Source organism: Phalacrocorax aristotelis, chromosome 21 (assembly GCF_949628215.1).
Source record: "Phalacrocorax aristotelis chromosome 21, bGulAri2.1, whole genome shotgun sequence".
Taxonomy (NCBI): Eukaryota; Metazoa; Chordata; class Aves; order Suliformes; family Phalacrocoracidae; genus Phalacrocorax; species Phalacrocorax aristotelis.
Genome location: NC_134296.1, coordinates 3,748,288 through 3,775,191, shown reverse-complemented (window position 1 = coordinate 3,775,191; position 26,904 = coordinate 3,748,288). Strand labels below are relative to the sequence as shown.

Here is a 26,904-nt window from a genome sequence, read left to right as displayed (position 1 = left end):
ATCCACCAGGTGAGTTACCTTCTCTTTCAGATGAGTTTCAGAGCAACATCTCTCTTTTCTGCTACAGATTCTGTGTTATGAAAAATGTATGTATATGGTTGCCATTCCTAAAGCCCCTGACTCCTCCTTGCTCTTCCAGACCAAAGATTGCAATGTGATGGCATCTAAGCTGATGTTCCTCCTTGACGACCTGCTCTGGGTGCTGACAGACTCGCAGCTGAAAGCAATGATGAAATATGCAGAGTCTCTGAGTGAAGCCATGGAGAAGTCCGCACAGCAGAGGAAAAGCTTGGCACCTGAGTCTGTACAGGTGAGTGAGTCACAATTTGGATGTTGGTCTGCCAGGAAAAAGGAAAAGACAAGGTGAAAGAGGCTATTTCTGTTTCTGTGGCATCGCCCTTGCTCACAGAGCATCTCCCTGATGGGAACCGGTAGGCTTACCTGGTGCCAGGTCAGCATCGTGTGGATGGTGGACTGTCGTTGGGTAATGAAGCGACCAAAGGAGTTGGATTTGTTACCAGTAAATGTTAGAGAATGTTCATATGTAGTCACAGGCTAGATTGTGTCTGATGGTGGGGAAAAAGTGGTGTTAAGCTGCATAGCTTTCCGGATTTGGCCGGCACATGGAAAGCTGCAGAGGGTGCCACGAAGATTTGATTTGGTAACAAGCAATAAATATGTTCTAGAAATAATATTTTCTGCCTCTGAATGACAGTCTGCGTAGGCCTGGGGAAAGGGGCTCTGGTATAATATATTGTGACACAAAACTATAGTGAGCTGTGATGCTCAAGGGAAAACATTGGTGTCCAATTTCAGTGTTGTTGGTCGGGTTTCTTGGTTTCTTCCTAATACTCTAGAGAGAGCTCTTGATTTTTGCAGTTGTTCTTTGGTTTGCATATAGCTTAACAGTGTATCAGACCCTTAGTACAGCTGCTCCTGCCAGTAACCTTGAACTTCCCTTACCACTTTCTTTGTTTCCAAAACACTGTGCTGAGTAATTGTTTGATGAATGTCACAGAATAAATACATAGGGCAGAGGACAAAAGATGTTTTCAGAGGCAAGGATGAGGGAAGAGGAATATTGCTGCTGGTGGTGGAAGCTCTGGGGAAGGAGGGCCATGCACATAGTGCAGTGGGATTACATAGAAGGGGGATCAGGAATTCGTAGTCGTTTTTATCCAGGAGTCTTAAAGCATATTCCAAGATGGAGAGGAGGCAGAACAACAGGCAAAGAATTTTGCTCATGAGAACATAGGAAAGGATCCAGATTCCTGGACTCCCAATTCAGTTTCTGTAAATTGATGCCTTGCAGTCTGGAAGATTGCATAAGTTGTTTTTAATTTTTAATTACATTATAACATCTTCTTCTTTCTATTAGTTCTTACCAAGCTTTTTTCTCTCTAATAGATCACACCACCTCCTCCAAGTACCCAGCAGTCCTGGTCTCAGCCATTTGGAGTCAGCCCAAATGCAAGCAGCATTGGTCAATACTTTGATAAGCATGACATGAAAGAGTCATCGTACCACCTCCTCATCTCGCACTTGGATCTGCATATCTGCGATGACAGCCAAACTCGAGAGTCAGGTAACTAAGAGCAGCATCGGAGAGACACCGCAGGAGGAAAACATTCATCTGGTCATCAATATTCTCTCTGAAGGAGGATTTTCCCCTTGAAAACAAGCATCTTCTATGTTACTCTTTCCCAATGAGGCAACAGGCAGTTGTTCAGGCTGACGGAGAGATCAGTTCTGTATGCCTGAACTAGGCATTAGAAAATCTTTCTTGGCTCCATGGGACAAACATGGGGAGGTCCGTCAGTGGACGTGGTTGCCAGTGACCTAGCTGAAGTGATAGAGGATATGCTTTAGGAACAGTCTGGTATTGAGCAACGGGAATAAAGAGTGATAACTCCACTTGGTGAGAAAATGTTTGCTTTGGCAGTGTGCAGGACATTCACATAACCATGAGGATTCTTTGCCTTCTTTGACAGGCCATTCCACTGCCTACCACATTCTTTTCAAGCAAGGCTTTGCTAATTAGTACGTGGTTTACTCCTAGATTCCCCCTACTGAGATATATTTCTTGGTACTTTTTTCTCTTTTGAGGCAAATGTACTCCCCTCCCCACTTTGCACAGCCATCTCTGATCCAAGTTGTGCTGTTTGTTTCTACACATCTTCCCTTTAAAAAAGGGGAAAACAAATTTCTACTACCCACATCCATTGCTATTCCAGATTTTTTTGAACCGATCTGTGTATCGCTGTCTCCTGAGCTGCTGTTATCGACATCTCAGCACAGTTTTGTCATCATTTTGCTGGCCCTACCAGCAAGTGTTCACAACAGAAGTGTTGGTTATTGTAGTGGGAGGTGTAATTGGCAGGGACCTGGGAAGCGATGGGATCTTGCGCTTTGGTGTTTGGGATTCTTGGCCTGGTTCTTATGGTATGAATTGGTGGCCCGTTACATTCAGTTGTCCTTTTCCTTGCGTAGGACAAGATTTTGATACAGCTTTCTAAAGGATGATACCCTAACGCTGTCCATGGTGACAATGAATCAGTGGTGGCAATCAAAGCGATGTTGTTCTCCTGGGTCAGGATGTAGATTGCAGAACTGATCGTGGTTTCCTTTGTTCTGTTTTCCACAGGTGCTTTGAAGCATGGGATGCTGGGAGGCGCCATACAGCTGACCTTCAGGAGGATGGCTTTTGACTACTACCCTTTCCACAGGGCAGGTAGGGGAGTGTGTGGCCTCCAAACTTGAGAAGGGGTTTGAAAAAAGAACTTGAACAGTGATGCTATATGGCTTCGGGCATGACTGGAAGACAGACTACACAAAGGACTTGGGACTTAAATCCTCATGGGCAGGGTTAAACTAATTTACCTATTGGTGGATGGCTGACAAGTGGCTGGCAGAGCAGAGTACAAAGAGAGGAATAAGCTGCTGTCTGTTGTAAAGACATAAAGTTGAAACTCTGGATTCGTTTGCAGTTGCTTAAGCTATGGATCTAGTTCTTACATGTGCCTAATCAGTTTGGAGGGGTTATAGGATGTCTCCCAGGAGGGAAGAATCAAGGAAAAAGTGACCTTGGCATTCATCCCAACACTTCAATTTGGAACACTTGCGAGTAGAACCAGCTCTGTTGTGTGACAGCCTGCACTTGTTTCACAAGCACTTAGTATGCCCCATATTGCCTATTCCAGATGTGATATCAATAAAGAGGAAGGCTGTACAGATTGGCATGCGTCTGAGTGGCATGGAAGGGTTGTGTGCATCCAAGAAGCTCGCTTTTAAAGCCAGATTGTTTGCTTTCATGCAGGAGATGCCTGCAAGCATTGGGTGAGGTACGGTGAAGCAATGGAAACACGGGGACAGTGGGCAAAGAAGTTGGTCAGTGAATTTCAAAGCAAGATAGAGAAACTTCATGAAGAAATGGACCCTGCATTTGCCAGGACTCCACTTTCCCCCTTCAAAAGGAAACCAGGTAATGGTATTTGATAAAACTCCTAGTAAAGCAGGAGATGGTAACAACTTTGCTCCATCCAGCAACATCTCTAGTTACTTCTCCCCAGTTTAGCAGGCTAGTTTGTTGGTGCAGAAATTCATAGCACACTAAAAATCAGAAATATAACGGCAAAGGAAAGTGACTATTATACTGGAATAGCACTGCAGCAAGAACGGACAGACAGCAGTGGCCACTTTCCTAGCTTATTTATTGAGTTTCTCCATAAGTGAGTGTATAAGGAGTAAATAAAATACTTAAAGCCTGGCTGAAGACTGTGTTCTCTCGCTACAGAGCACACTCATCTTCCACAGTGTTCTTATTTCAGAAGTCCCAGCATTTTTTTCCTGCCTAACTGTGCCCATCTGTTTCTAATTTTGGGGCTGTTAATTCTGCTCTGTAAGCACATACGTGTTGGTGTCGATGGTGAAGTTTGCTGCAAAGGAGAAGAGAAAAACCCTGCTGCTTTTCCATCCCCACAGAGACTTCGTTGAGTCCTCATAAAAGTCCCTCAGAGAAAGGCCGTGTACCTCCCACGAGTCTGCCACGACTGCGGCACCCTCCCTGGAACCGGCTTCGATCCAGCTGCGTGGTGGTTCGAGTGGATGACTTGGATGTTCACCAGGTAGGGATTTGAGCAGTGTCTGGAGATGTTCATGTCATTTTTTAAAAATGAAATTTAATTTGATATGATTCAAATAAACCACACAGAATGTCATCTAAGAGAATCAAAACTCTGCCCAAACAACCCAAATGCCAATATTATCTTGTCTGTAAGACTTTTAAACTAAGCATGAACTGCTGATAATTTTCATGTTCAGAGGAAATTGCATGCGCATGCAACCACAGTGTCTGCACTCCGTGTCTGTTTACATCTGAACTTGCATTAACGATTAGGTAGGCCCAAGGTAAAACATTTCATGCATTTGAGAAGATAGTGAGGATATGGATTTTTGACAGAGGAGGCGAATAAGTCTCCCCCTCATGCTTTCTGACCCAGAAAGCATCACAGGACTGGATCAGTCCCTACACCCTTATACCCTGTAACCATTGCAAGAGCATAATCAGTACTAGGTACTATAACAGACTTATCAACATGCTGTTCATCTTGAAGAAAGCTAGAATAGATTTCAGTTCTGTTTGTTCACATCACCTAATTCTAATTGTCACAGCTCTGGCTAGCAGTGACAGGAGTCGCAAAGAACTAAATTCCCTCAAAGGAGAGGAGTTGACAATATTTGCAGGTAGAAAAAAGTTCTGTTTTTGCTCGAAAGCAGAGTATGTTTGATATGTAAACAAGGTGGATTGGAATCTATCCTGGAATTCCAGAAAAGGAAGGCTGCAGGGTTACTGGGACACTTTATTTTGTCAAATCTGAATTCTGTACAACTGCATACCATTGTGTTTCCAGGTTTCTACAGCTGGTCAACAAAGTAAGAAACCTTCCACCTTGCTTTCATGTAGTCGAAAATTCTTCAAACTTCCTGATCAGGTCTCTGCAATCCATATTGAATTCACAGAGTATTACTTCCCAGACAATCAGGACTTTCCAGGTAATATAGCAAGGTTAGCACCTTCTTTCATAAGTTCCTTAGTGAATCAGTCAATTCTTTAGGTGTGTTAACCCTATTATGTATTCTCCAGACATCCTTTTTTTGTTTAGTTTTCTGATATTTGCCTTTTTTTTTTTGCCTGTGCAAAAGTGGGTTAGAGTTTGCCTGGTGCAAAATGTGGAGGCAAAGCTGTGTTTGCAAAATAACATATCCAGGAATCTATTAAGGAGCTGCTCTGCCTGCCCAGCTCTTGGCATTCTGCCTTATTAAGTAGCACTGAAGCAGGACTGTGGGGTGCTTTGGGTACTCTGCAGGTGGCTTGATGTGAAACCTGGAACACCTCGTTTCTGTGGTGCATCACAACTTCTCCCTTTCATCAAGAGATCTGTCTTCCAGTGGGTGTTGAAGCCCTCTGTGTTGGTTTTGTCAGTGCAGGTTATACACTGAGCTGCAGATCACCTGAAGTGCCTTTTCTGCTATAATAAACCTGTCTCGATTCTGTTTCATTCTAGTTCCGTGCCCAAACCTGTATATACAGCTGAATGGCCTGATGCTTACCCTGGATACAGCAAGTGTGCTCTGGATAAACCTCTTCTGTCTGGATCTTTACCGCAGCTTGGAGCAGTTCAAAGCCATCTACAAGCTGGAGGACTCAGGCAAGCATGATGAGCATGTTGATGTTCGACTGGATGGCTTCCGGCTGAAGGTACCATTCATTTCCTTCCCTTCCCAGTCTTCAATGTTCTCTCCCTCCCTGTTGAGGAAGGAACATGAGACCAGGACATTGCTGGAGTCCAGAATAAGAAAACAAAACCTCTGCCTTTCTTTTTCTTCTGCTTACCACTTGTGTTAGTTTTGTTTTGATCTATGGGCAGTGAAACAGGTGTTTGTGTTCTAGACCAGAGTAGGCAGGCAAGTCAGTATTTATGAAAACAGTTTCAAGGAGAAATTGATGGTTCAAGCAGTCAAAAGTTGTTTTCTGGCGTTTGGAAGTCACTTTGACTCTCAAACTGTTCCCTGTGGGCCTACATCTGCTGCACTGGCATCCTATGGTGTTTGTCATTGAATACCCCTGTTAGCAGTTTTGTGAGGAGGTTTAAAGGCCTGAAAGTACAGTAAGTCCTTGCAGAGAAAGATCAAAGTGAATGTTGTAAGTTGAGCTGCTACGTAAGCCACAGATGATAAAAGAAGCTAAAATAAAACTCATTTTAAATTCTGTTGTGTCTGATTCCTCTTCCCCGATTCATAAATTTTACTTAATTTTTCAGATAGGGATAAATTGAAAGTCTAGTCCAGCTCTTGGGATGTTAGTAGAGACCAGGACTTCTCAGTTGTTTATATATTCCACAGCTGACCTTCCGTGTAAGTGGCCAGGATAAGCCTCTTAATTTCCCTTCTCACTGCTTCGCTTGTAACATGTTTCTCCTCTGTGTAGCTTAACATCCCCGTGGAGAAGAAAGTCACTGACCACCAGGATCGTCCACAGACACTCTGCATTTGCACATCGGAGGTGACTGCCACCAACACCCGCCACGCTCCCTTCTGCAGCTGCCAGGACCTCCAGAGCATCTTCCGTAAATTTGCCAGTTCGGAATTCTTCCACTCCAGCTACACTAAGTTCCCGAGGTCTCAGGAGAATTTCAGCCTCCTCCACACCCTTTTCTTGCGCCATGCGTATGAGGTGGATAATAGGCCTCAGAAGCATCCAAGCTTTCCCCAGCTACTACACAAAACCTCTGCCTCTGAAGATCTGTGGTCTATGAATTTCACTGAGCTTTCCCTGGACTTCGAGGGTGCTGAAAGCTCAAAGGGCAGAGCCCTTAGCTTTATTGACCCTTTTCCTCTTTCCATTTGGGCCTGCCTTCCCAAGAGATGGGGGCAAGCTCAGATATCTAAACGACAGGAATTGGCTGCCTCTGAGTTGAAAATCAAGCCTTCTGCCAGCTTTAGCAATCACTCCAAGAATGAGAACCTTTCCAGAGAACATGGGGTTTGTCAAAGATCAAAGACTGACCAGGATCTGAAGAACATCTACAAGGTCCCAGAGACCATGGACGTCTTGGGAGAATCTGACTGTGAAATTGATGACGGAGTAGATGACAAAGAGCTGGAAGCCTCTGCTGATATCCATGTGCTTGTGTCCTCATCTGTCCATGTCAAAGTTCGGCTCAACCACTACCAATACTTGGTGCTGCTCAGGATGAAAGAAGTTCTACAAACACTACAGGAGCAGTTGGCCCAAGATACCCAGGAAGTGACTGGGTCTCCCCTAGATTCCATGTCTGCTTGTGTAGGAGTTATGTTCCACAGCGCTGAAGTGGCCCTACTCATGAACCCCGCACCAGGCGCTGTCTTGGAACCCAGATCCCTTGACTCTGACACAACAAGCCTGATTGAGTCTGAGCTCTCGCCTTCAGACAGCAAGGAGGGGCTGGTGGCCGAAGAGAAGGAGCTGAAATCGGAGACCAGTTCGGAGAGGGGAGTATGTAGTACCTCGGAGGTCCCAGAGGATGGTGGGATTGAAAATACAGGTACCAGTGTAACCAGTGTATCCCTGGAGAGACTCCCAAGATCTGCAAGTGATGGAGCTCTGAGTACAGCTCCACATAGTAAGAGCATAGAGGACAAAGGTTTGATAGAGGAAGCACGTGAAGCTGTGGAAGCCCTGGCTGCAGAAAGGCCAGCAGAGACCAGCAGCCACCCGCAGAGCCCTCCTGCCCTCCCTTCTAGTCCAGCCTCGGACATGCAGCCCTTGGGGAGAGGAAACGCCACTCTCAATGGCCAGGCAGAACTCATCCCTTTGAAGAACATAGAGGTGGAGTTGTCTAGTGCACTGCATATCACAAAGGATGCCACGAAGGAAGCTCTGCACGTGACTATGGACTTGACCAAAGAAGCCATGTCTATAACAAAAGACGCTCTGAGCCTGAGCCGGGAGAAAATGACCTCCACCATGCAGAAAATGCTCTCTCTCCCCCCAGTCAAGTGAGTGGGCCATCCTCCTGTGCTTTGCAATAGCAGCAGCAAGGCTGCAGGGAAGGGGGGAACTGTAGGTCGACTGTTCTCTTTCTTTCTGTGTCATTTGGATTAGAGATAGGTTAGATCTTAATCTCTTGGGGTTGGTCTAAGTGTACTAAAGTCTGACTTGCAGGTGTTCAGCGTCCAGCCCAATATCTGCATAATCTGGAGGTTAAGCTGTTTGCCTTTATCGCTTTTCCATTTTTTTTTCGTAGGGATTCTGTGCCCAAAGCAGAAGAGGGAGCAGTGACTCCAGGTGGGGGCAGCAGCAGCCGAATGCGTTTCCTCTCCATGAAGAGGACAGCATCCCAGCATTCCTTTGACGCCACATCTGTGGATGGGAGCGGCCCTGAGGACGGGCTGTCTGTGGACAGCGATGGCAGTGACGGCTTTGTGATGCTCATGGACTCTGGTAACAAGCGCTTGGCTTTATCCTCTTCCCCACTCTTATTTCATGCTGGTGAACAGTTTTCTGCCACGGGCAACTGAGTCATGCTGCGTTTGTATGGAATTCACTTATGCCTGTCTTTCTTTTTGAAGGTTGTGAGTAGTTCACCCACAATGGTTCTTTCTGCTTTTATAGGTACCTTTTCTTTGAGATGAGTATAACTGAGTGAGGAGGGTGATCCCTGCACATCACAGTGGTGTTTTAAGGCATTTGCCCATACTAGGCCAAGGGCTGTAAATGCGTGCAGGTGGGTGGATGGTACATAGCATTTAGGAAGGGTTTAGTAAGGGCTGGTTGGAAGTAGGGTACACTGCGCATTTCAGTGGACATCTTTCGCTTCAGCTCTGTATTACCTAAATTAATCTGAGGAGCGGGAGAGAATTCCCTAGAGGATGGTATAGGCTGATAGGCCATGAGATTCAGGCAGATACTGAGATCAGGACTTAACACCAGAAAAAGAAACAGAAACGAGTTGTTATTATTACTTCCATTTCAGAACCCAGCCTGGACCCTCTTCCCTCAGGGCATCTTCCTCAGGTCCACAGTGACACAGGCAGTAGAGCAAGCCTGATGGCAGAGGACGAGGGTGGAGTGTCTCCTGAAATAAACAGCTCGACTTCACAGAGTGAAGACCCCAGCCTTCAGCTGGTCAGAGTTCTGTTCCTTCTCACTGTAATATTGTCTCTAAGTGAATCTGGAAGTGAACCATGAGGTGGTGTTTGATTTAGTAAGTGAGCTTGTTCCCTGCTGTTTCAGGTGTCTGTCCTCGTGTTGAAAATGAACGAGGTGAACTGCGGAGTAGAGGCACGAGGTGATGACTTGTCTGTTGCTTTGCAAGTCACGAACGTGGTTCCAGAGCAACTGAACAACGTTGGAATGTGGCAGTATCTGCGTGGCTATCTGGGTAAGTCACTGGCTCTTGGAGTCTGCTGCTTTTATAACTCTGCTGTTATAACTGGCTCTTATACCAGCCAATACATCAGGGAATATTGCATTTTAACTGGTGCTTCAGTATTAACATTTAGTGTATTTAGGATTGAAAGCAACTTGTGTGTGAGGGAATGTGAATGCTAAGAATCAGTGGTTCAAATCTGGTACTTGAAAGGTGTTTCCAAAGTGCCTACACAGTCAAGCTCTATGGTGCCTAGTAATCATAGACTGTGATATTTTAAATTGCTGCTAGGATGCATGAAATTAATTAAAGAGTTAATCAATCTAGGGAAACCCTGAAGTTATTCCTGCCCTGAGAATAATGCTTTGAGGCTAGGGTATTTCTCCAGGGCTAAATTCGGATTAATAAAAAAATAAAATAAAACAAAACCGACCCAACTCAAAAAAAAAAAACCCAAAAACCACACAAACAAAAAAAACCACAACAAAACACCAAAACTGAACAAAAATTTCAAGTGGAAGCATGAGCAGTTCTTGGACCGTTGATCCTTCCCTCACCAGCACTGCCTGTGGCCACGAGGGGGCAAAGCGCGGTACAAGGTGAGGCAGTGTGGAGGACAAGGGAAAGGCTGATGAGCTCCACAGATCCGAGTGGCATGAGTTTGGTCAACTCGTGCATATGCAAAACGAAGACTAGTTTCAAAGTATGCTGAGATGGTGAGAGAGAGGGTTGCGTCTGGTGCTTAAATGGTCGAGTTCTGGTGTTAGTTCCTGTGACATGGACTCTTAGACGCTTGAGATTCAGATTAATTTCATATGAAGGATGACTTCAGACTGCTGTCATTGCCAGCTTGACTCCATTCTGCATCTGGTCAGTAAATGGCTTTTCAAGGTACCTATTTTGAGTTTATGCCTTATTACTGATGCCATCTTCTGCAGCAAGATCTTTCTGCTCCAGCTCTAGGAGATCCAGGTATAGAGAAGCCTTCAGTCCCTGAAGCTATTAGGACCCAACCAGAAGTGTGCTTACGTCTTGAAGTAGGACCTAATGCTGCTGTGCATTCACCACTCGCTGTGCAGAATGGCTTCCTTCGTATGCTGGTCCACAGTTACACAGCAGAGCTCTTAATGTCCTTCCTTACCAACCTTGGCCCTTTTCTTGAGGATGAAATAATTCCAGAGGTGATCCCCATGGAGATAGAAATTGTGGATGCCAAAATCACATTGAAGGTAAGTGTGTGGGGAACTGGAGATTCCCCCCAGGATGGCAGCTTGGACAGAGCTCACTTGCAAGATCCTGCTCGGGGAGGATGCTGTGGGATTGCTATGGGCCTTTGTAGTCGTCCTGTTTTCCTGATACTGTTTTATTTTGCTTCTAAAAACTGCCTTAGGGATGAACGAGTAACACAATGGAATTGTTGAGTGATCAGACTGTAGAGAAATGGGAGCCTGACATTCGGCTTCTCTCCCCAGCTTTGTTGATGACCTGCTTTGCAGACTCAAGGGAAAGAATGAAATACCTCTTCCCCCAAGTGCTTGTGTGAAGTGGGAAATAATTGACCTTTTCTGTAAACATTTACATAATTATGGATTAAAAACATTATGTAAGAGCCGGCTGATATTTAGGAGGGGGTCACTGACAGAAGTTTTTGATTAAACCTCTTTGAAAGCAATGCTTTGGCTCCACTGACAAGCAAGAACCTGTGTTGCTGCACAGCAGCATGAAAATCTCCAGACTAAAGGATATTGGCTTTTTTTTGGCTAAGGAATATTAGCTGGGGGTTTCAGTCAGGGATTTGTAGGATGACAACTGTGAGAGCAGCCTTCGGGGTGATGGTTGTAGGCCTCATCTCAGCCTTTATGATGGATGTGACAGACCATGGTTCTGATCTGTGGGAGTGTTTTCTATGCAGATTAAGACTCACATGCAGCCTTGTATATAAAGCCAGGCTTTTCCATATGGTGGGTGACCGTGGTGAGCTCTGGCAGTGCTGCCAGTCAGTAACGCTGCCCCTGTGACGGCTGGGGACAAGGGGAATCCTTTGCAGAGTTGCCAGAGCTGTCACAGCAGTTAATCTCTTCTCTTTGCTTTGTTTTTCTTCCAGGATGACAGCCCCCAGGTATACCCCACCTCCCCTGGCCCCGTTCCTATCACCTTGGCAGTAGATCACATTATTGTGAAGCGCAGAGATGACGGGGTGTTCTATCTAACAGGTCAGCAACAGCGGGAAACTTGTTTTATTCTCCCCCGGCACCCCCCAGGCTCTGCTGGAGGTAGCGTGCTGTGCTGTGCCTGGCGCTGGAGCAGTCTGGAACTGAAATGTGGTGGTTGCTGCTGGGAAAGATGGGCTCTGGTGTGCGAGTCGTCCCTGCTTCTGTTCCCTGCAGTCTCTTCTACCAGAATGGGCAAATAATCTTCTGTCTTCGGTGCAAGCACCCAGGTCCTTTGGCTGCTCTGCCATGTTAATCTCTGGATGGATGCATTCCTGCCTCTCTAGTTCTTGCTGCCTTTGTTGGTTGGTTTGGACAGCAAATTTGATACCTGAGGCAGAACAAGTTAATACCTAAAACAACAAACTGGCAGCCTGAATTCATGCCTGATGTTTCCTTGAGCTCACACAGTCAGGACAGATTACTGCTTCCTCCCTTGCTCTAGTTTCTCCATTTTAAAATGGGAATGAGGTTCCAACCCCCCCGCCCCCTGTTTAAAAAGGGGGTGGGGGAAGAAAGAAAGACAATTAAAGTTATTCTTTTTGTCCTGAGAACCCTTTGTATAAATGTCCACACCTGAATGTCTTCTATGCTTCTTTCCAGCTCCGCAAGGCGAGGGCTCACCGAAACAGGAAAAACCTGTGTCAGTTCTTCAGGAACAGAAGGCCCCAGCAGAGTGTGTCTTGGCAGCCCCAGCAGCAGGAACATGTGGGCTGCAGGTGAGTCACTGCTGCCTGGTGCTGTCTGGACAACTACATAGCTGGCAGTAGGCTGGAAAACTAAGTCTTTTGCTTTCGTGTGTTTGCAGCTACTGGTAGGTGTGGTGTGTTGCAGACAGGGAGCACATACAAAAGCAGTCTGTACCTCCTTTCACAGGCATACTGAGAAGTAAGGATACCTTGCCAAGCATAAACTCTCTTCTTCGCTTCTAGAAATCTGTTTGTGAGGGGTTGGGTTTTTTTGGTTTTGTTTTTTTTTTCCTGATTGGCTCAATCTCCCCATTGTGTCCAGTTCCTTGTTAGAAAAACAGGTATCGCAAGGTTCCCACAAAGAGAGAGCTGCTTTGTCAAAGTAGAGTAAGTCTTACAGGCAGGGAGTTTCAGGTTGCTTAAAGTTTCTGCTATTCAATTTGAACTTTCTTTTCATTTTGATCCCTATATCTGGAATTCAGATGACTGGTTTATTTTTAATTACATCGTATTCTCTAATCATACTTCCTGTGTGATACCAGGTCTACTTGGTAAATTGATCACTTGCTATGGAAAAATACATATTAAGGGAGCAATGTGGCTGACTAATACAGAACTGAACTGGGACTTTGGATTCTGTTTGTTAGTTGGTGACACGTCTCTTCATGTCTCATCTTTCTCTTTCCTATTTAGTGCAGAGGCTTTCTTAATAGGAACAAATGCAAAGGCTAAATGCTTGGGTAAAAATATTTCTGGGAGACCAAGGACAAAAACTGTCCTGTGCCATGACACTGTAGTGGGATCTCACTGGCAATGTCTGAGGACAGAATTAACTTTGTTCATGGAGACAAGAAATAGGAATGTCAGGCATCTGCTCGCTCCAGCTATCATCTTAATTAAAAATATATATTTAGAGGTGTATCAGGACCCCTTATAAAAGAAGAATGCAGATTGGAGCCAAATGGCTTTTTTTCCTAATTTCTTTTTATAGATTCCTTGAGCCAGAATCAACTAGTTGCTTGGCAGGAGAAAACCTTGCCCACTGCAAGTCTTGTTCCTATGCCTAGAAATGTGAAGGGAGAAAATGGTCATTAGACAGCCATCCCTGGCAGCCTGAGCTGACTCTAATGACAGGTACGGAAGTCAGCAGGCACCAGTTGGCAAGTACTTACTCCTGCAAATCAAAGTGGGTCATGTCAGTGAGCTTTGTGTAGCTGTGTCACATAGTGTAATTCATCTCAAAAGCTCCTGCTTTGGTTTTCCTCTTTGAACATACCAGTGTAGTCAGATCTGCCCTGCTGCTTACCTTTGGGGACTCCTGGTTTGTTCTTTTCCCCTCTGTCTCTTGCAGTTAAAGGAAGTGCCAGAGCTGCAAAGGGAACTTCAGACCATGAAAATAGCCCTTGCAGAAGCCAACATGGACAAGGCTCGCCTTCTGCAGGAAATTAGGAAATACAATCCCCTCTTCCAGCTTTGACAGCGAAGGCACAGGCTGCAGCTGCTCAGGAGGAGCGGAGACCACCACCAGCACTAAGGCGGCTAGTTTGATTATATTGCTGCTAAATGGGTCAACCTCCTGGAGACTGATTGCCTCATGTGATTGCAAAGTGAACTTGAAAGAGGGATAAAGGAAGGAAGGCCTGGCTGAACAGCAGGGAAGGAAGAAGGAGTTACCTGTTTGCAGCAGCTTTCCTCCGACCTGGCAGCACGGTGCCGCCTCTGTCGTGGGACCGGGGCAGTGGTCAGCCCACAAACCAAAGGTCAGAAGTTGGGGGTGACACCCCACGTCTCTTCATCCACGGGTGGTAGTGACAGTGTGGTTTCAGCCTTTGCCTTTCACGGTAACATCTAGAGATGGGCCACGTTGGGTTTCTGCTTCTTTCAGCCTTCCCTGTTGTGTTCTTGCCCGCTCATGCATGCCAAAGCTCACATAAAAAGGAGTGTAGTTACTTCACTGCATGAGTGACAGAAAATAGGTATGGCAGAAAACATTGCTTGGAGCTCTGATGTGAAAGCTTGCATCTACCACACGGAAACCAGAAACAGAGGAGGCTGGTGGCTGTGGGAGATGCAGGAGGGATTTCCCCCCCTGCGGAGTAAGGGGGCTACAGCTCACTCTTGCCTCAAGAACAGGGTCAGGGTAGTAAAGAAATTCCTTCAGACTTCTTTTTCCACTAGAAATTTGTTGTGTCAAGACAGCATCAGCAGCGTATTAGACTTAGTCTAGTTCATTCTTGCTTAACCCTGCAATGTTTGGCTTTATCGATGCAGAAACACAAAGGAATTAATTTATTTCATTACAAAGCACTTTTTAAACTTTCTTTAATTTTACTGTCAGAGAACAGGGGTGAAGGAAGTTGCTTAGGTCACAGAATGAGATTACCTATGTGTTTTCTTTGGGACGCACGCAGTCCTCAAACCATCACATGCCGGAGTTTCACCGGTGGAGGGAGGGAGAGCAGTACTGGCCGCGCAAGAAAATAGCTGTCAGTGTTCCTACACGGTCATGTGTTTTTATTAGCACTGTGCTGATTTTTATTAGCACTGAGCTATTGCCTGGTCTTAAATGTCTTTTAACAGGGATGTGGGGGTGTGGGTCAGGAGAAGGGTGCTGACCAGGCCCCCTTGGGTGGATGCTGACACTGTTAACCGCTCCACTGGGGTGGAGATGAAATGGTAGCTGTTGGGTTGAGCGTGGTTTGTGTTCTCACCTTTTCTGGAGCTGCTTCCCTGCAGAGGAAGAAGTCTCTGTGGTCAGTGACTAACTTAGTTTATAAAGGAATAGTCTCTATAAGTGTGGAGGGGAAAAAATATGAAGTAAAATATGAAGTAAACACTGATTTTTTTTTTAAGAGGTTAAGAAAAAAAAATAATTTATGAGCTGTAAGAATCCAGTTCACTCCTGCAGGCCAACTCTTACGTGGTTTCTTTGCTCTGCTGGTCTGGGCAGTACGTGGTCAATGCACTGAAGAAGGAAACAGCCGTAAGGGGCGGTTGTGAGGGGAGGGGATGCTCTGGGGAACTTGCTCTGTGCCCTGACACAGCAGGGCGTGCCTTTCAGCCCCTCTGTTATGGAGGAACGCCTGTTCCCTCCCGTTATATACAGCACCTTTACTGCAGCATTTGATGGATTTTTATCTTACTTCAAACTTTGAGTTGGAGTTTTTCCAGATACCTTTTGTGTTTGTGTAAATGTTCCATTTCTGATGCACAGGCTTTTTAGTGCATGTAAACAGGCAGCAATTGCCACACACTAAGTGCTAGGAACAGTGACAGATTCTGTGTGATTCTCCTTTATTAATCAGATGAAAACTTCACTTCCTATAAAGGTTAGGTAACCCTTATTGTGTTTTTCAGCTGAACACACTCCCCAAAACTTTAATCTAATGGATTTTTCTATTTTTTTTCTACGTAAGCATTATTCCACTGAAATTACTTTAGCTAAAGTGATATACGAGTTTAATCCTGCTCACTATGCAAGGAGCAGCCTCTGATTTACAAGCCATGATGAGTTGAGGCCTGGAAACTACGCAAAAGCAAGCAAATAACTTGGGAGTTGTTTGTTTTTCCTACCGTGCTCTTATATACTTGTCCCTTTGCCCAGCTCTGGAGCTGTTGAACACTTCCCCCTAACAGGCACTCCTGAGATCATTTGAGTTCTTCTTTAGCCCTAGGGGAGATGGGCATATTTAGAGCGTTAGGCTGGATGTGGAGGCACTGCTGTCTGTGGTTTGCGGAGAGCCAGGAGTGAATTCTTTGTGGTTGTTAGCTTTCACTTTGAAAGAAGAGGGTATGTAAGAGAGGGACAGTGATTAAAACAACTGTCACTCTCAAGATCATCTTCTTAGTTCTGTGTTTGACTCCACCAGGCTGAGGTAGTTTTGAATAACGCTTGTTGGAATTAGTCCTTGTGTGCTAGGGTTGAACAGGCAGCCTCGGGGCAGGCTGTACTGCTGGCGTCCAGCGTTTCTGCCAAGATCTGACTGAGCAGTGCCTACAACCAGGTATGACAGTGGCAGCGAGAGCCTGCCCTTCCTTCCAGAACCTCTGGAAGCAGACAGCCCCAAGCGAACAAACCGGAGGAGTACTTGCCTTTGGCAGAAGCACGGGAGCTGAGCTGCAGGAGGCTTCACGCTCACCACCCGCTTAGCCGGGGTGAGCTCTGCTGCTCGGATGCTGTGACTTCTGTCAGCTGCTTTTTCTCCTCCACGGGAGAGGATCACCCCTCCTTGTTCCTGTTAGACAACCTGGCTGTTTTCTCTGGAGCACGTTCAGTGACCCGTCCCTGGCTTAACGCAGCTTTTGACAGGACAGATCTGTGGTGCTGCCTGTGATGGCCTGTGATGGAAAATGTACGAGAGCAGCCTGCCAGGCCTGTTCTCGAGAGGAAAATGCACTTTAACTTTTTAAGAGTCAGCGGGCATTTCCTTCACCAATACTGCCTCGTAGAATTGAGAAGTAAAATCAGGGGTTCTGAAATGCAAGTTATCTTCCATGGTAAGACAGACTCTTGCTGCAAGCAGCTCTCACAGCGAGAGAGAAAGGAGCTAACAAAGCACCTCTGTAACTAGACTTGCTGTGGAACAAACCTATGTGCGGACAGCTCACTGTAAGTACCATTGCGAACTGCACAAAGCCCACACACGCAGAAGCTGAACTTCATTTAGTCAAACCTACGTGCTTCTGTGCCCGCTCCCTCTTCCTGCGTGAAGCAAGAAATATAAGAATGCTTGCCTTGGTGGAATGCAATGGTATTCTTACTTATTCACTAACTGCTTGAAAACGGGAGGTTTCTTTCTTTGCTTTCAAATTTTCATTAATTGTAGTTTGAGTAGGTGTCCAGATTCATCTCCAGCCGCCTTGGGAAATGAGTAGGGTGCAAAGTGTTTCCTCAGAGGCGGTGCCTACTTGCCCCATCACACAGCTCCTCACCACTCCCTCCCACGTGTGCAGACTGAACAGAGCTGGGGTCAAGTTGTTTACAGCAAATTCTTGCTCCAGCAACTCAAAGTCAACTGGTTTTGTTTAAGAATTAAAGCACTTCCATTGTTTTGTTAAGTACCAGTAAGAAGTACTGCAAAACAAAATCCACTTCCTTTGTACAAGGCAGGGGCTGGGAGGACAAAACCTCCTGTATCTCCACTGATGATGATTAGCAAAGTTTACTTTGTAGAGCCTTTTATTTAAGGATTCTTTCTATGTTATGATGAGAGCCAACTTAATCCTCTGTGTAACTACACCGCAGTTACCCTAGGAAGAGCACATGGCCTCAGCACCCATTACGTTTAGTTAAGAGAAGCGTGCTCACAGGGGACTACTGTATGTACAGGTGGGTCATGTGCAAGTCTGAACTTGAACTGGAGTTTTAGGCAGTATTGGAACTTTGTTGCAGTATATTTCCACTCATGCATTTATTGGTTCTATGAACCATGAAAATAAATTAAACTTGTTAACCTCCTACAGGCTCATGCGTTTTCTTTCCCCACCTTTTCCCTCCCCCTTCATCTTCCTCATCGTACTGTTTTCTCCATAAAACTGGCTTTGGGAAGAACAGCTGAGCACTGACTTCAGAAGTTATAAGCCCTTGCTTATGCGAGTGGAACAATACATGCCCCAGGCAAGGCGAAGCTTTAGGAACATGTCCGGGTTGGTTGAGACACATCATCGTGTTGCACTCCTCCTACTTTGGATCACACAAACACCATTACACAATTAGTACTTCCCAGCAAGATTAGGAATACAATAAGATGTTTAATATACAAAAAAGAGACACTCTGTACATAGACACAACCCCATCTGTGCCAGTAGAAAGTATGACCCCTGTGGGTCAATACGCTGAGGACCTTGAACATTCCCATCCCTGCTCTGTTGGAGCAGAGGAGCTCAAGGCTCCGGTCAGAGGTTTGGCTCCTGCCCACTGCTGCAGAGCGCTCGGGTGTCAAGGCAGACCTCAGCAGGCATGGCAGGAGCCCTCCTGGCAGTCACTTAGTCTATACACAACACTCCTGAGGGAGCTTCAGTCTCGTAGCTCTGCTGCAGCGGTTGCGAGGTTCGCAACAGGAACCTTGTTTTAATTTCTGTCTTCTCTTGCTGCTCTTGGGATGTTTCAGTGGAAGATGATCTTTTTGTATTTGGAATTGGGGATCTGTCCTCGTGACTTGAGCCTCCTGACGGCCTCTCGCATGTGCTTGGGCTGCAGAGGTGGCAGCTCCCCCCACTTCTCGCACACATCCAGTGCTAAACAACACAAACCACAGCGTTCACATGAGCAGGACAGCTGAGCTTAGCCACTCTCTTCCTGTTTGAGTGTTCCCTGGTCCTTTTAAAATTGAAGCTCATACAGGGTTCAACAGCTCACATTTTGTTAACACACAAGAGTGAAACTGCTTTGTGTGCTGCTTTCTGTCTGAAAGTCAGTCCTACGGGCATCAATACCAGACCAGAATAAATGGCTTTTTAAACCACTCCAGCTCCTATGGAAAGTGCTGGTTTGAGTTGTACAAGAACGTATGATCTTAAACCTTCTGCTCTAAAGCTGCCCCTAGGTTGGGTGCTGTGCTTTGGAGTTGTTGGGGGTAGCAGCGAGAGGAAGGTACAACCTACACTGGATTTACAGGCCAGTTTCTTTTCCATCACTTACAGTAAGTACCATTCATGCCTCCTGCCAAGGACACAGAGCAATTACCGACAGCAGTGAAGCTGCTTCTCTGAACTGCCTCGGGCAAAACTCAGTGCTGCAGAGACAGCGGGGTAACGCCGCATCACCCCGGTAACGCTGAGCCCAGCACACTTAAGCCATGTTTTGCATGACAAGCCCATATGAACTAGTTGGCATCAAAACCAGTACTTCCGCCTCCTCTAGCCTGAGGAGAGCGAGGACACAGCTGGGGCAGCCTGTGTCCCAAAACAATCTCGCTCATCCCATAAAGGAAGAATCTTATGGTTTAAGAGGCTTAAATAACTCATTTCCCTCCAGGCTGAGTTCATCCACAGCAGTATTAACAGCAGATCCCTACTGCCCCATGGCAGCCTGCTCATGGGCCGACTTACAGGGCAAGAACTTCTAAGTTATCCTCCTTGGAGAGGATAAAACAGGAGGAGAGCTGTCCACCAACCTCTGCTGACTCATGGGGCAGCAATATCGATAGGATTATCATGGAATCATTAAAGTTGGAAAAGATCTCTAGGATCATCAGGTCCAACCGCCAACCCAACACCCCCAGGCCTCCTAAACCATGTCCCCAAGTGCCACGTCTGCACATTGTTTGAACCCCCCCAGGGACGGTGACTCCCCCACCTCTCTGGGCAGCCTGTGCCAATGCCTGACCACTCTTGCAGTAAAGACATTTTCCCTCACATCCAACCTAAACCTCCCCTGACGCAGCTCGAGGCCGTTTCCTCTCGTCCTGTCACTGGTGACTTGGGAGCAGAGACCGACCCCCCCCTCACTCCAGCCCCTCTCAGGCAGCTGCAGAGAGCGAGAAGGGCTCCCCTCAGCCCCCTCTTCTCCAGGCTAAACCCCCCCAGCCCCCTCAGCCGCCCCCCAGCACACTTGTGCTCCAGACCCTGCCCCAGCCCCGCTGCCCTTCTCTGGACACGCTCCAGCCCCTCCAGGCCCTTCTTGTCCCGAGGGGCCCAAACCTGAGCCCAGCATTCGAGGTGGGGCCTCCCCAGTGCCGAGCACAGGGGCCCCATCCCTGCCCGGCTCCTGCTGGCCACACCAGTGCTGACACAAGCCCGGGGGCTGGTGGCCTCCTTGGCCGCCCGGGCACTGCTGGCTCATGCTCAGCCGGCTGTCAGCCAGCACCCCCAGGGCCTTCTCCACTGGGGAAGCTTTCCAGCCAGATTAGAAGGGACTGTGGACAACACCAGGCCTCACCCCCCTCTGGCGTAGCTCTTAGCTGTAGCAGCCTGCTGCTGCTGGAAGGTCAGAGGGCCCCGCAGGACAGCAAGACTGGGAACCACAAAGCAGCCGGCCCTTTTCCATATCTTTCTGCTCTGCTTTAATCAATGCACTTACCCTGTGTTCTCAACTCTCTACTGAACATCTGCCACTCACCTTCCTCCACCACCTCCCCAACGAAGACCTTGGAAATGCCAGACATGGCGATCACCACGTTCTGGGAGACTGAGGTGCCAGTGATGGACTGGATCAGCTGCACAAGAGACACGCAGTCAGCTGAGGGAGGTACACGCAGCAACGGTAAAACATTTTACCTGACGTTTAGCAGTTTGAGCCTGTCAAACATCAACCAACACCTAATGAAATGCACAGAACAGCAGTAACTGATCTTTAGAATTAGGTCCTATAGCTTCGGGCATGTGCTGGCTCTCAAGGTTTCCACTTACCCTTATTCAGCTGCAGGCCCTGTACCAGCAATGACTTTTCCCCGTTGCCTCACGGCCCCCCAGACCTCCCACATTTAAGATGAGCTCCTCTTTAAACTGCCTAAGCCATGCAAGGGTGCTGGGCTAGAATGCAACGGGATAAGCCAGTCTGAGGACAATGGTCTTGGCCACAGCGGAGGGCGCACGGCAAAGCCAGCTCATGTCGTGCAAGGCCTATTTGTGACAACAGCTAGGCTTAGTAAGGCTCAGCCTGCTTGTTCTGCTCAGGCTCCTTCTGTGTCATACCCGTTTAATAGCAGCTTTGGGGAAAGCAGACCGGCGATACATCTCATAACGGTTCAGCTGTTCTTCAGAAAAGGAAGAAACGAGGATTCTGGGGTGGAGAGAATTGATCATTTACAGCAAAAATAAAAATAAATGCCTGAAGCTTTTCAGGCTGCTGCAACAGTCCTGCAAAGCCATCCAACCATCCCAAGCGCCCAAAACGGAGCTGGGAAGGGAAGGGCAGTGCGCCAGCGGTGCTGACGTTTGTAACGCAAAACGGCGGGGCCCGTTCAGAGGGGAGGGATCCGTGACAGCGCCCCGGACATCGCCCGCCACGGGCTCAGAAACGGATTAAACGATTATTGCCCAGCTTCCAGCAGCGAACCCCCGGCGCCTGTGGCGCCCTCCCGAGCACCCGCGCCGCCCGCCACTCACTGCATCTTCTGGATCTCGTCCTCGTCCACTTTGTGCTTCTTCTCCTTCCTCTCCTTCAGCTCCAGCTTCACCTTCTTAGCCGCCGACGGCAGCAGCCCGGGGTCCTCCCCGTCCGCCGCCTCCCCCTCCGCGACCCTCACCTGGGCGAGAGCGCGGCGCTCGGACCGGCGGCCCCATGGACCGGCGGGGACCGGGAGCCGCGACCCGGGCACCGCACCCCGCTCCCGCTCCCGGCCGCGCTCCCGGCCTCACCTCCCCGTCCGCCGCCTCCGCCTTGGCCTCGCCGCCCCCGCCGGCCTCCCCCGTCTCGCCCCCGCCCGCCGCCGTCGCCGGCTCCCCTGCGGCCGCAGCCCCGTCCCCCGAGGGGGAGGAGGAGGAGGAGGAGGAGGCGGCCGCGGGCGGCGGCTCCTGCTCAGCGGCGACCCCGAGCTCCTCCCGGCCCGCCTCGCCGGGCTCCGCCATGGCCGGGCGCTGCCGCGGCGCTGACTGATGACGTAGCACTACGACTGCTGCCGAGCGTCGCGCCTTGCCGGCGGATAGGCGGGGCTTATCGCCAGGGCAACGGGCCGGCGGCGGGGTGTGAGGTGTGGGAGGGGCTGGGGGGCACTGGGGGACACTGGGGGCGCTGGGGCCACTGGGCTCAGGTCACTGGGGGCACCGGAGTGGGAAGGGTTGGGAGGCACTGTGGGGACTGGGGTGGGAAGGGCTGGGGGCTCTGGGGGGACTAGGGGGCAATGGGGAGACTGAGGGAGCTGGGGTGGGAAGGGCTGACGGAACTGGGGGCACTGGGGGCACTGGGGGCCCCGGGGTGGGAGGAGCAGGTGCCGGTGCGGGGGTACTGGGGGTGCCCAGGGGGAAGGGGGGGCCTGGGGCGAGCATGGGGTGAGGGGAGCCCTGTAGGAGCTGGGCTGGCGCCTGTTGGGGGGGGGGCCAAGGCCTGTCGGGGCACCCCCAACTGTGGGGGTCTTTTGTGCAGAAACGGCCCAAAAGCCGGATATTAAAGCAGAGCCGTGTTGCGGTGGGGCGGGGGGGGAGCCCACAGCCATGGCCTCCTCGGGCATCATCAGCGTGGGCTTCCCCCTGGCTGTGTGCCTGGGAAGCGGGGGTCGGTTCGGATGGGCTGACACAGTCCAGCTTCTCCAGAGCTTCCTTCAAACGGGTCCCTCCCCGGCAGCAGGAGCAAGGGTCAGGCACAGCATGGGGGAGCCCTGGCACCCACGTCCCCGTCCACCCCAGTCCCCCACGGCCTCGGGACCCTCAACCCGCTGCTTTGATTCTTTGCTCTTTATGCTGTGAAGCAGGACAATGTTCACCCACTTCCCAGGGATTCAGGAATCGTTCTGGCATGCGAAGTCCCGGATTGCCATTGGCAAAAGGTGCCAAATACCAAATTTCAGTCATCTGTGACCTGAGGCCAGTGGGGCTTTAGCTGGAGGCCAAGGCTGTGATCTGTAATTCTCTTCCTGCGTGCGTGGCACAACCGGCGATGAGGATGAGCTCCCTTCGCCTCCCTCAAGTGCAAACCATGCTGTCATGGGCTTCGTCAAACGCAGGGATCAAAAACTGCTGGAGCTGACCTGTGCAAATTCCCTGTGAGGGAGGGATTGGCCCCAGCTGTCCGTTAGGGCTGGTGCTGTTAACGTTATGCTCAAATGAAGCATCTGGCCACATTTGGATTATATTTTTAGGCTAGCTTAAAGTGTCAGACAGCAGATAACTGCTCCTAACCACCTTGCTTCCCAGTGCAGACTGATCCTCAGCGTGCCATGCAAAACGCCATGCCTCCCTGGAGGCTTCCCTGGGGATAGATAGCTGCAAAATTACCTCTGAATATTCATCTTCCCAATAACCACGTGGAGAGAAAACCCTGGCAAAGATATTCCTCTATATAATTCCCTCTTTGCATGTATCCGCCCGTACATACACCCTGTGCATATTTCACACCCGGCTCTGCCAGTGCATTAGAAACCTAGGAGCGGGATTTGACCGAAACCCTCCCTTTCACCCTGCGGCACCTGCTGGAATCCCGCTTTTATATTAGTTACTCGTCCAACGAATAAAATTGACTAAAATGGATTAAAATAGGAGTTGGAGTAAAAGGTTCATTGAAAGAATAGCCCCTCCGGGGGGCGGAGCCTGCGGGGAGGAGGGCGGGGCCTCAGGTCTGAGGCCCGCAGACCCCGCCCCCTCGCCACGGACCCCGCCCCCCGCCGCAGGCCCCGCCCCGGAAGGCAGCTCGGGGGGCGTGGCTCGGCGGGAGGCGGTGGCGGCGGGCGGCGGCGGCCGGGCCGGGCCATGGGGAAGGAGCAGGAGCTGCTGGAGGCCGCCCGCACCGGGAACCTGCCCGCCGTGGAGAAGCTGCTGTCGGGGAAACGTCTCAGCTCTGGCTTCGGCGGCTCCGGGGGGGGAGGAGGAGGAGGTGGAGGAAGCGGCTCCGGGGGCGGAGGCGGCGGAGGAGGCAGCGGGAGCGGCGGTGTGGGGCACCCGCTGTCCAGTCTGCTCAGGTGAGCGCGGCCGGGGGGGTGAGGGGCTGTGAGGGGCCGTGAGGGGGGGTGGGTGTGTGTGTGAGGTGAGGGAGGGGGGCGGGGGCTGGGGATGGGCTGTAGGGCCAGGGAGGAGGAGGTTGGGGCTGTGGGGAGGGGGCTGCAGGCCCCTAGGTTGAGGGAGAGGCTCTGTGGGGCTTGGGGGGAGGGAGGGCCTGTATGGGGCAGGGGGACCGAGGGGCTGCAGGGCTACGGGGTGGGAGGCAGGGAGGGCTGGGAGAGTGTGGTTGGGCCCAGCGGGAGGGGTCTGGGGGGTTTAGAGCAGTGGGATGCGTGGAGATGGGGTGCTGTGGAGCTGGGGGAGTCTCGGGGTCGCAGGGCAGGGGTGGGGTGTGTGGGGCCGGGGGGCCTGTAAAGCCTGGGGGGGCTGTAGGGCTGTGGGTGAGGTTGGAGGAATGGGATTTTGGGGTGCTGTGGGTGTGTGGGACCGGTAGGGAGCGTGGAGCTGTGGGTTCGTGTTGATAGGGGGTGGCGGAGGAGGCAGGAGGTGTGCGGGTCTGTGGGGCCAGAAGGTGTGAACTGGGGGCTGTGGGGCGAGGGATGTGGGCTGTGGGGAGTGAGGGGTTGTAGGGCAGGGGGCAGCTGTGGGGGTTTGGATGCACCGTTGGGGCAGAGCGTGTGGGTGAGGAGGCCGTGGGATAAGGGATGTCGGAGGTCCCGGGGGCTCGGAGGTTCCAGGGGCTCGGCAGCGTGGGCGGGAGCCCTGGGGGACATGGGTGTGGGCTGCGGGTGCAGAGGGGCTGAGGACGGCAGTCCCTGGGGGTCTGGGCCAGTGTGGGCTGGAGGAGGCACATTGGATTGGAACCGGGGGCCAAGGGGGTGGGTTGAGACATTAGGGTGGCTGAGATGGATGTGGGGCGCACAGGGTCTATGAGGATGGGCTGGTGGGGCCCTGAGGTTTTGGGACCAGGGGTGCGAGGGGGCTGCCAGCAGAGCCCCTCGAGCTCATGTGCTCGTGGCAGAGGCCAGTGGGCTGGGAGAGGAGAGGAGGCTGGCTGGAGCGGGCGCTTCCAGGGCTGGCTGCTGCCTGGTAGTGGCGTGTCCCCTGGGGCTCGGATTGCTGCAGGCTACGGCGTTGTGGATGCCTGCTGGTTACCGTCGGTAGCTGCAAACTGGTGTAACTGGGAAAATGGGATGCTTTTGGAGGAGGGCTCCAGGTCAGTGTGCTAGCAGAGACTGCTGACTGAAGCCAGGACGTGTGTAGGCTCCCACAGTGAGAGCTGCTGGATGCATTTACTGGGCCAGATGTGCAGCCGGGTGTCTGGCAAGGCGTCCTCTCCCTGCTCTTGCTCCATGCGCGCTTGCCTTTCCTCAGTCATTTTCATGGCTTGCAATAATGCTCCTTTGCTGCGGTTCTCAAATCGGCAGTGGCTGGGGGGGTTTGGGGGTCGGCTCTGCTGGGGGCTGCACAGGCAGATGGAGGGCATGGTCACTTGCTCTGGTTTCTAAAGTACTGCACTGTGTGGTTTGCTCTGTTTTGAAGCTCTTAGACCTTTGTTAGTTTTTTTTCTTCTCCCCCTTTTTTTCGGCATCTCCCAAGCAAACCACTTGCTGGTGTGTTGAGTTGCCGTTTCAGCTTCTCTGCTGGAAATGCTGCTGTTCCTGTTCCCTGAGCAGCTGGTTTATACTGGGACAGGGGGAGGAGATCCGAGTCCAGCGCTGAGTGATGCTGTCGCTGTGTGGCCGGACTATTTAAGCAGGATATGACTTGCCTGTTTGTGGCCGAGTTTGATCCATTTTTCCTTTCACATAACCTTATCAGAACTCTGCTGTTCCACGTTGAGCTGAATGGCAGAGCCCCGCTGTCACGGAGAGCCTGTGCTTTCCTGGTGAATACATTTGCTTCTATGAAATGTAAAACTGCTCTTGGGTCGAACTTTATTCTTCTCTTTTAATATATTAAACGCTCTGAGCCCTTGTTTTGAATGGGAAATCGCTCAGACCACTTCAGCCTTGTCTGCGTTAGAAGATGGATGTACTTGCAGGGTGTTTAGATAAAGTGGAGAGGGTCAGTGAGTTAAATACACACCGTGAGTGTTATCGGCCTGTTGTTCTAACAGCTCCGCCACACTTTCCAACAATGTGTGGTGATGACGGCAACAATTTTTTCCCTGGTAAGACAACTGCTTGTGATACCAGCTGGTTTGTGGAGTGGGCAGGCTGTTTGATGTCTCATCAGTTAGTGTGATTTTTTCACATGTAAACGTGGTTTCCTGTGTAGGCGCGTATCTGAGGGATGGTGAATGTCACAGCTGTCATTCGTGGCTTTTGTGTTCGTTAACTCGACTGTCTTAAATGTCTGTCAGTTGATGCTATAATGATCCCTTTCTCCCACCAAACCTCCCAATCCCTGGACCTTTTTTCTCTGTCTCTGTGTTACAGTCAGGCTTTTTGCATGTTTACAATAGCGGTTCTTGTTGTGGAAGTGTGTTGGTGTTCCCAGCATGTTGGGAGTCATTGCAGCGCGCCGTTACCTTGCTGTGTGAAATCCGCAGCTGCAGCATCCCTGGATTTACAAGAGTTTGTGTGCGCACCGACACGGATGCTCGCTCTGAGGGTGATCGCAGACCTGAGTGGGTCGTGACCACTGTACCACGTTTGTACGAGCAGCGGCCGCAGTCTTCCTTAATCCCAGTGCTGCAAACACCGGGCAGTGACCGTGAGGATAGTCTGCCCTTACCTGCAGCTTCCCCTCGCAAGCTGGCAGTGGGGTGGGAGTTCAGGGGGCTGCGGTTGCGGTACTGGGAAGCAGGGGGTAGCTGGGGATTGTTCAAGGGCTTAAGCGCTGTGGTGGATGATGCACGCTAGATATTTCATTGATTTGGAGGCTTTCTGATTGTTTCCTGTGCTCTTGTCAACTTGCTGGGCTTTTCCTTTGGGTTAAATGACTCCGTGTGAGAAGGCTTGTACTTGTTTTATAATGAGGAGGCCTTTATGACAAACAGCTGCTAAATTTACCTGCAAGGAGAGTCTGACAATTGTTTGGGGAGCAGCTGGGACAAGC

At 49.9% G+C, this 26,904-nt stretch overlaps 3 protein-coding genes across 13 annotated transcripts in view; 2 read left to right on the top strand and 1 right to left on the bottom strand.

Moving 5' to 3' along the window:
- Nucleotides 1-17,767, top strand: part of BLTP3A (bridge-like lipid transfer protein family member 3A) — a 35,558-nt gene extending 17,791 nt beyond the window's left edge. Inside the window, exons 7-21 of the mRNA XM_075115989.1 lie at nt 140-310; nt 1,408-1,585; nt 2,645-2,731; nt 3,317-3,481; nt 3,982-4,124; nt 4,911-5,052; nt 5,565-5,758; nt 6,488-8,037; nt 8,286-8,482; nt 9,015-9,166; nt 9,275-9,422; nt 10,368-10,639; nt 11,515-11,623; nt 12,224-12,339; nt 13,661-17,767. Coding sequence (XP_074972090.1) covers nt 140-310; nt 1,408-1,585; nt 2,645-2,731; nt 3,317-3,481; nt 3,982-4,124; nt 4,911-5,052; nt 5,565-5,758; nt 6,488-8,037; nt 8,286-8,482; nt 9,015-9,166; nt 9,275-9,422; nt 10,368-10,639; nt 11,515-11,623; nt 12,224-12,339; nt 13,661-13,786 — 3,750 coding nt within the window. The 3' untranslated portion in view covers nt 13,787-17,767. The remainder of the gene's footprint in view (nt 1-139; nt 311-1,407; nt 1,586-2,644; nt 2,732-3,316; nt 3,482-3,981; nt 4,125-4,910; nt 5,053-5,564; nt 5,759-6,487; nt 8,038-8,285; nt 8,483-9,014; nt 9,167-9,274; nt 9,423-10,367; nt 10,640-11,514; nt 11,624-12,223; nt 12,340-13,660) is intronic.
- Nucleotides 17,768-18,040: 273 nt separating this feature from the next.
- Nucleotides 18,041-21,859, bottom strand: TAF11 (TATA-box binding protein associated factor 11). The gene is made up of 5 exons (XM_075115990.1): nt 21,610-21,859; nt 21,358-21,497; nt 20,944-21,031; nt 20,369-20,465; nt 18,041-18,546 (listed from the first exon to the last, which is right to left on the bottom strand). Exons 1-5 carry the CDS (start codon nt 21,817-21,819, stop codon nt 18,416-18,418), a joined length of 666 nt encoding a protein of 221 aa, XP_074972091.1. The 5' UTR covers nt 21,820-21,859; the 3' UTR covers nt 18,041-18,415.
- A 1,728-nt stretch (nt 21,860-23,587) lies between these two features.
- The window catches only part of ANKS1A (ankyrin repeat and sterile alpha motif domain containing 1A), a 111,315-nt gene continuing 107,998 nt past the window's right edge, over nt 23,588-26,904 (top strand). For 7 of the 11 annotated variants that reach the window (XM_075115586.1, XM_075115582.1, XM_075115585.1 and 4 more), the window contains exon 1: nt 23,589-23,861. In XM_075115586.1, coding sequence (XP_074971687.1) covers nt 23,653-23,861 — 209 coding nt within the window. In that variant the 5' untranslated portion in view covers nt 23,589-23,652. Of the gene's footprint in view, nt 23,862-26,904 lie in introns of all 11 variants that reach the window. The other 4 variants (XM_075115580.1, XM_075115578.1, XM_075115577.1 and 1 more) reach the window with 1 other exon arrangement.

Bases quoted from the DNA above. Each gene is read 5' to 3' on its own strand.
- TAF11 (XM_075115990.1), bottom strand. From the start codon at position 21,819: ATGGCGGAGCCCGGCGAGGCGGGCCGGGAGGAGCTCGGGGTCGCCGCT. The intron at 20,466-20,943 runs GTATGACACAGA...TCTCTTGTGCAG, and splicing joins CCAAAGCTGCTATTAAACGG to CTGATCCAGTCCATCACTGG. The intron at 18,547-20,368 runs GTGAGTGGCAGA...TGTGTTGTTTAG, and splicing joins TGGGGAGGTGGTGGAGGAAG to CACTGGATGTGTGCGAGAAG.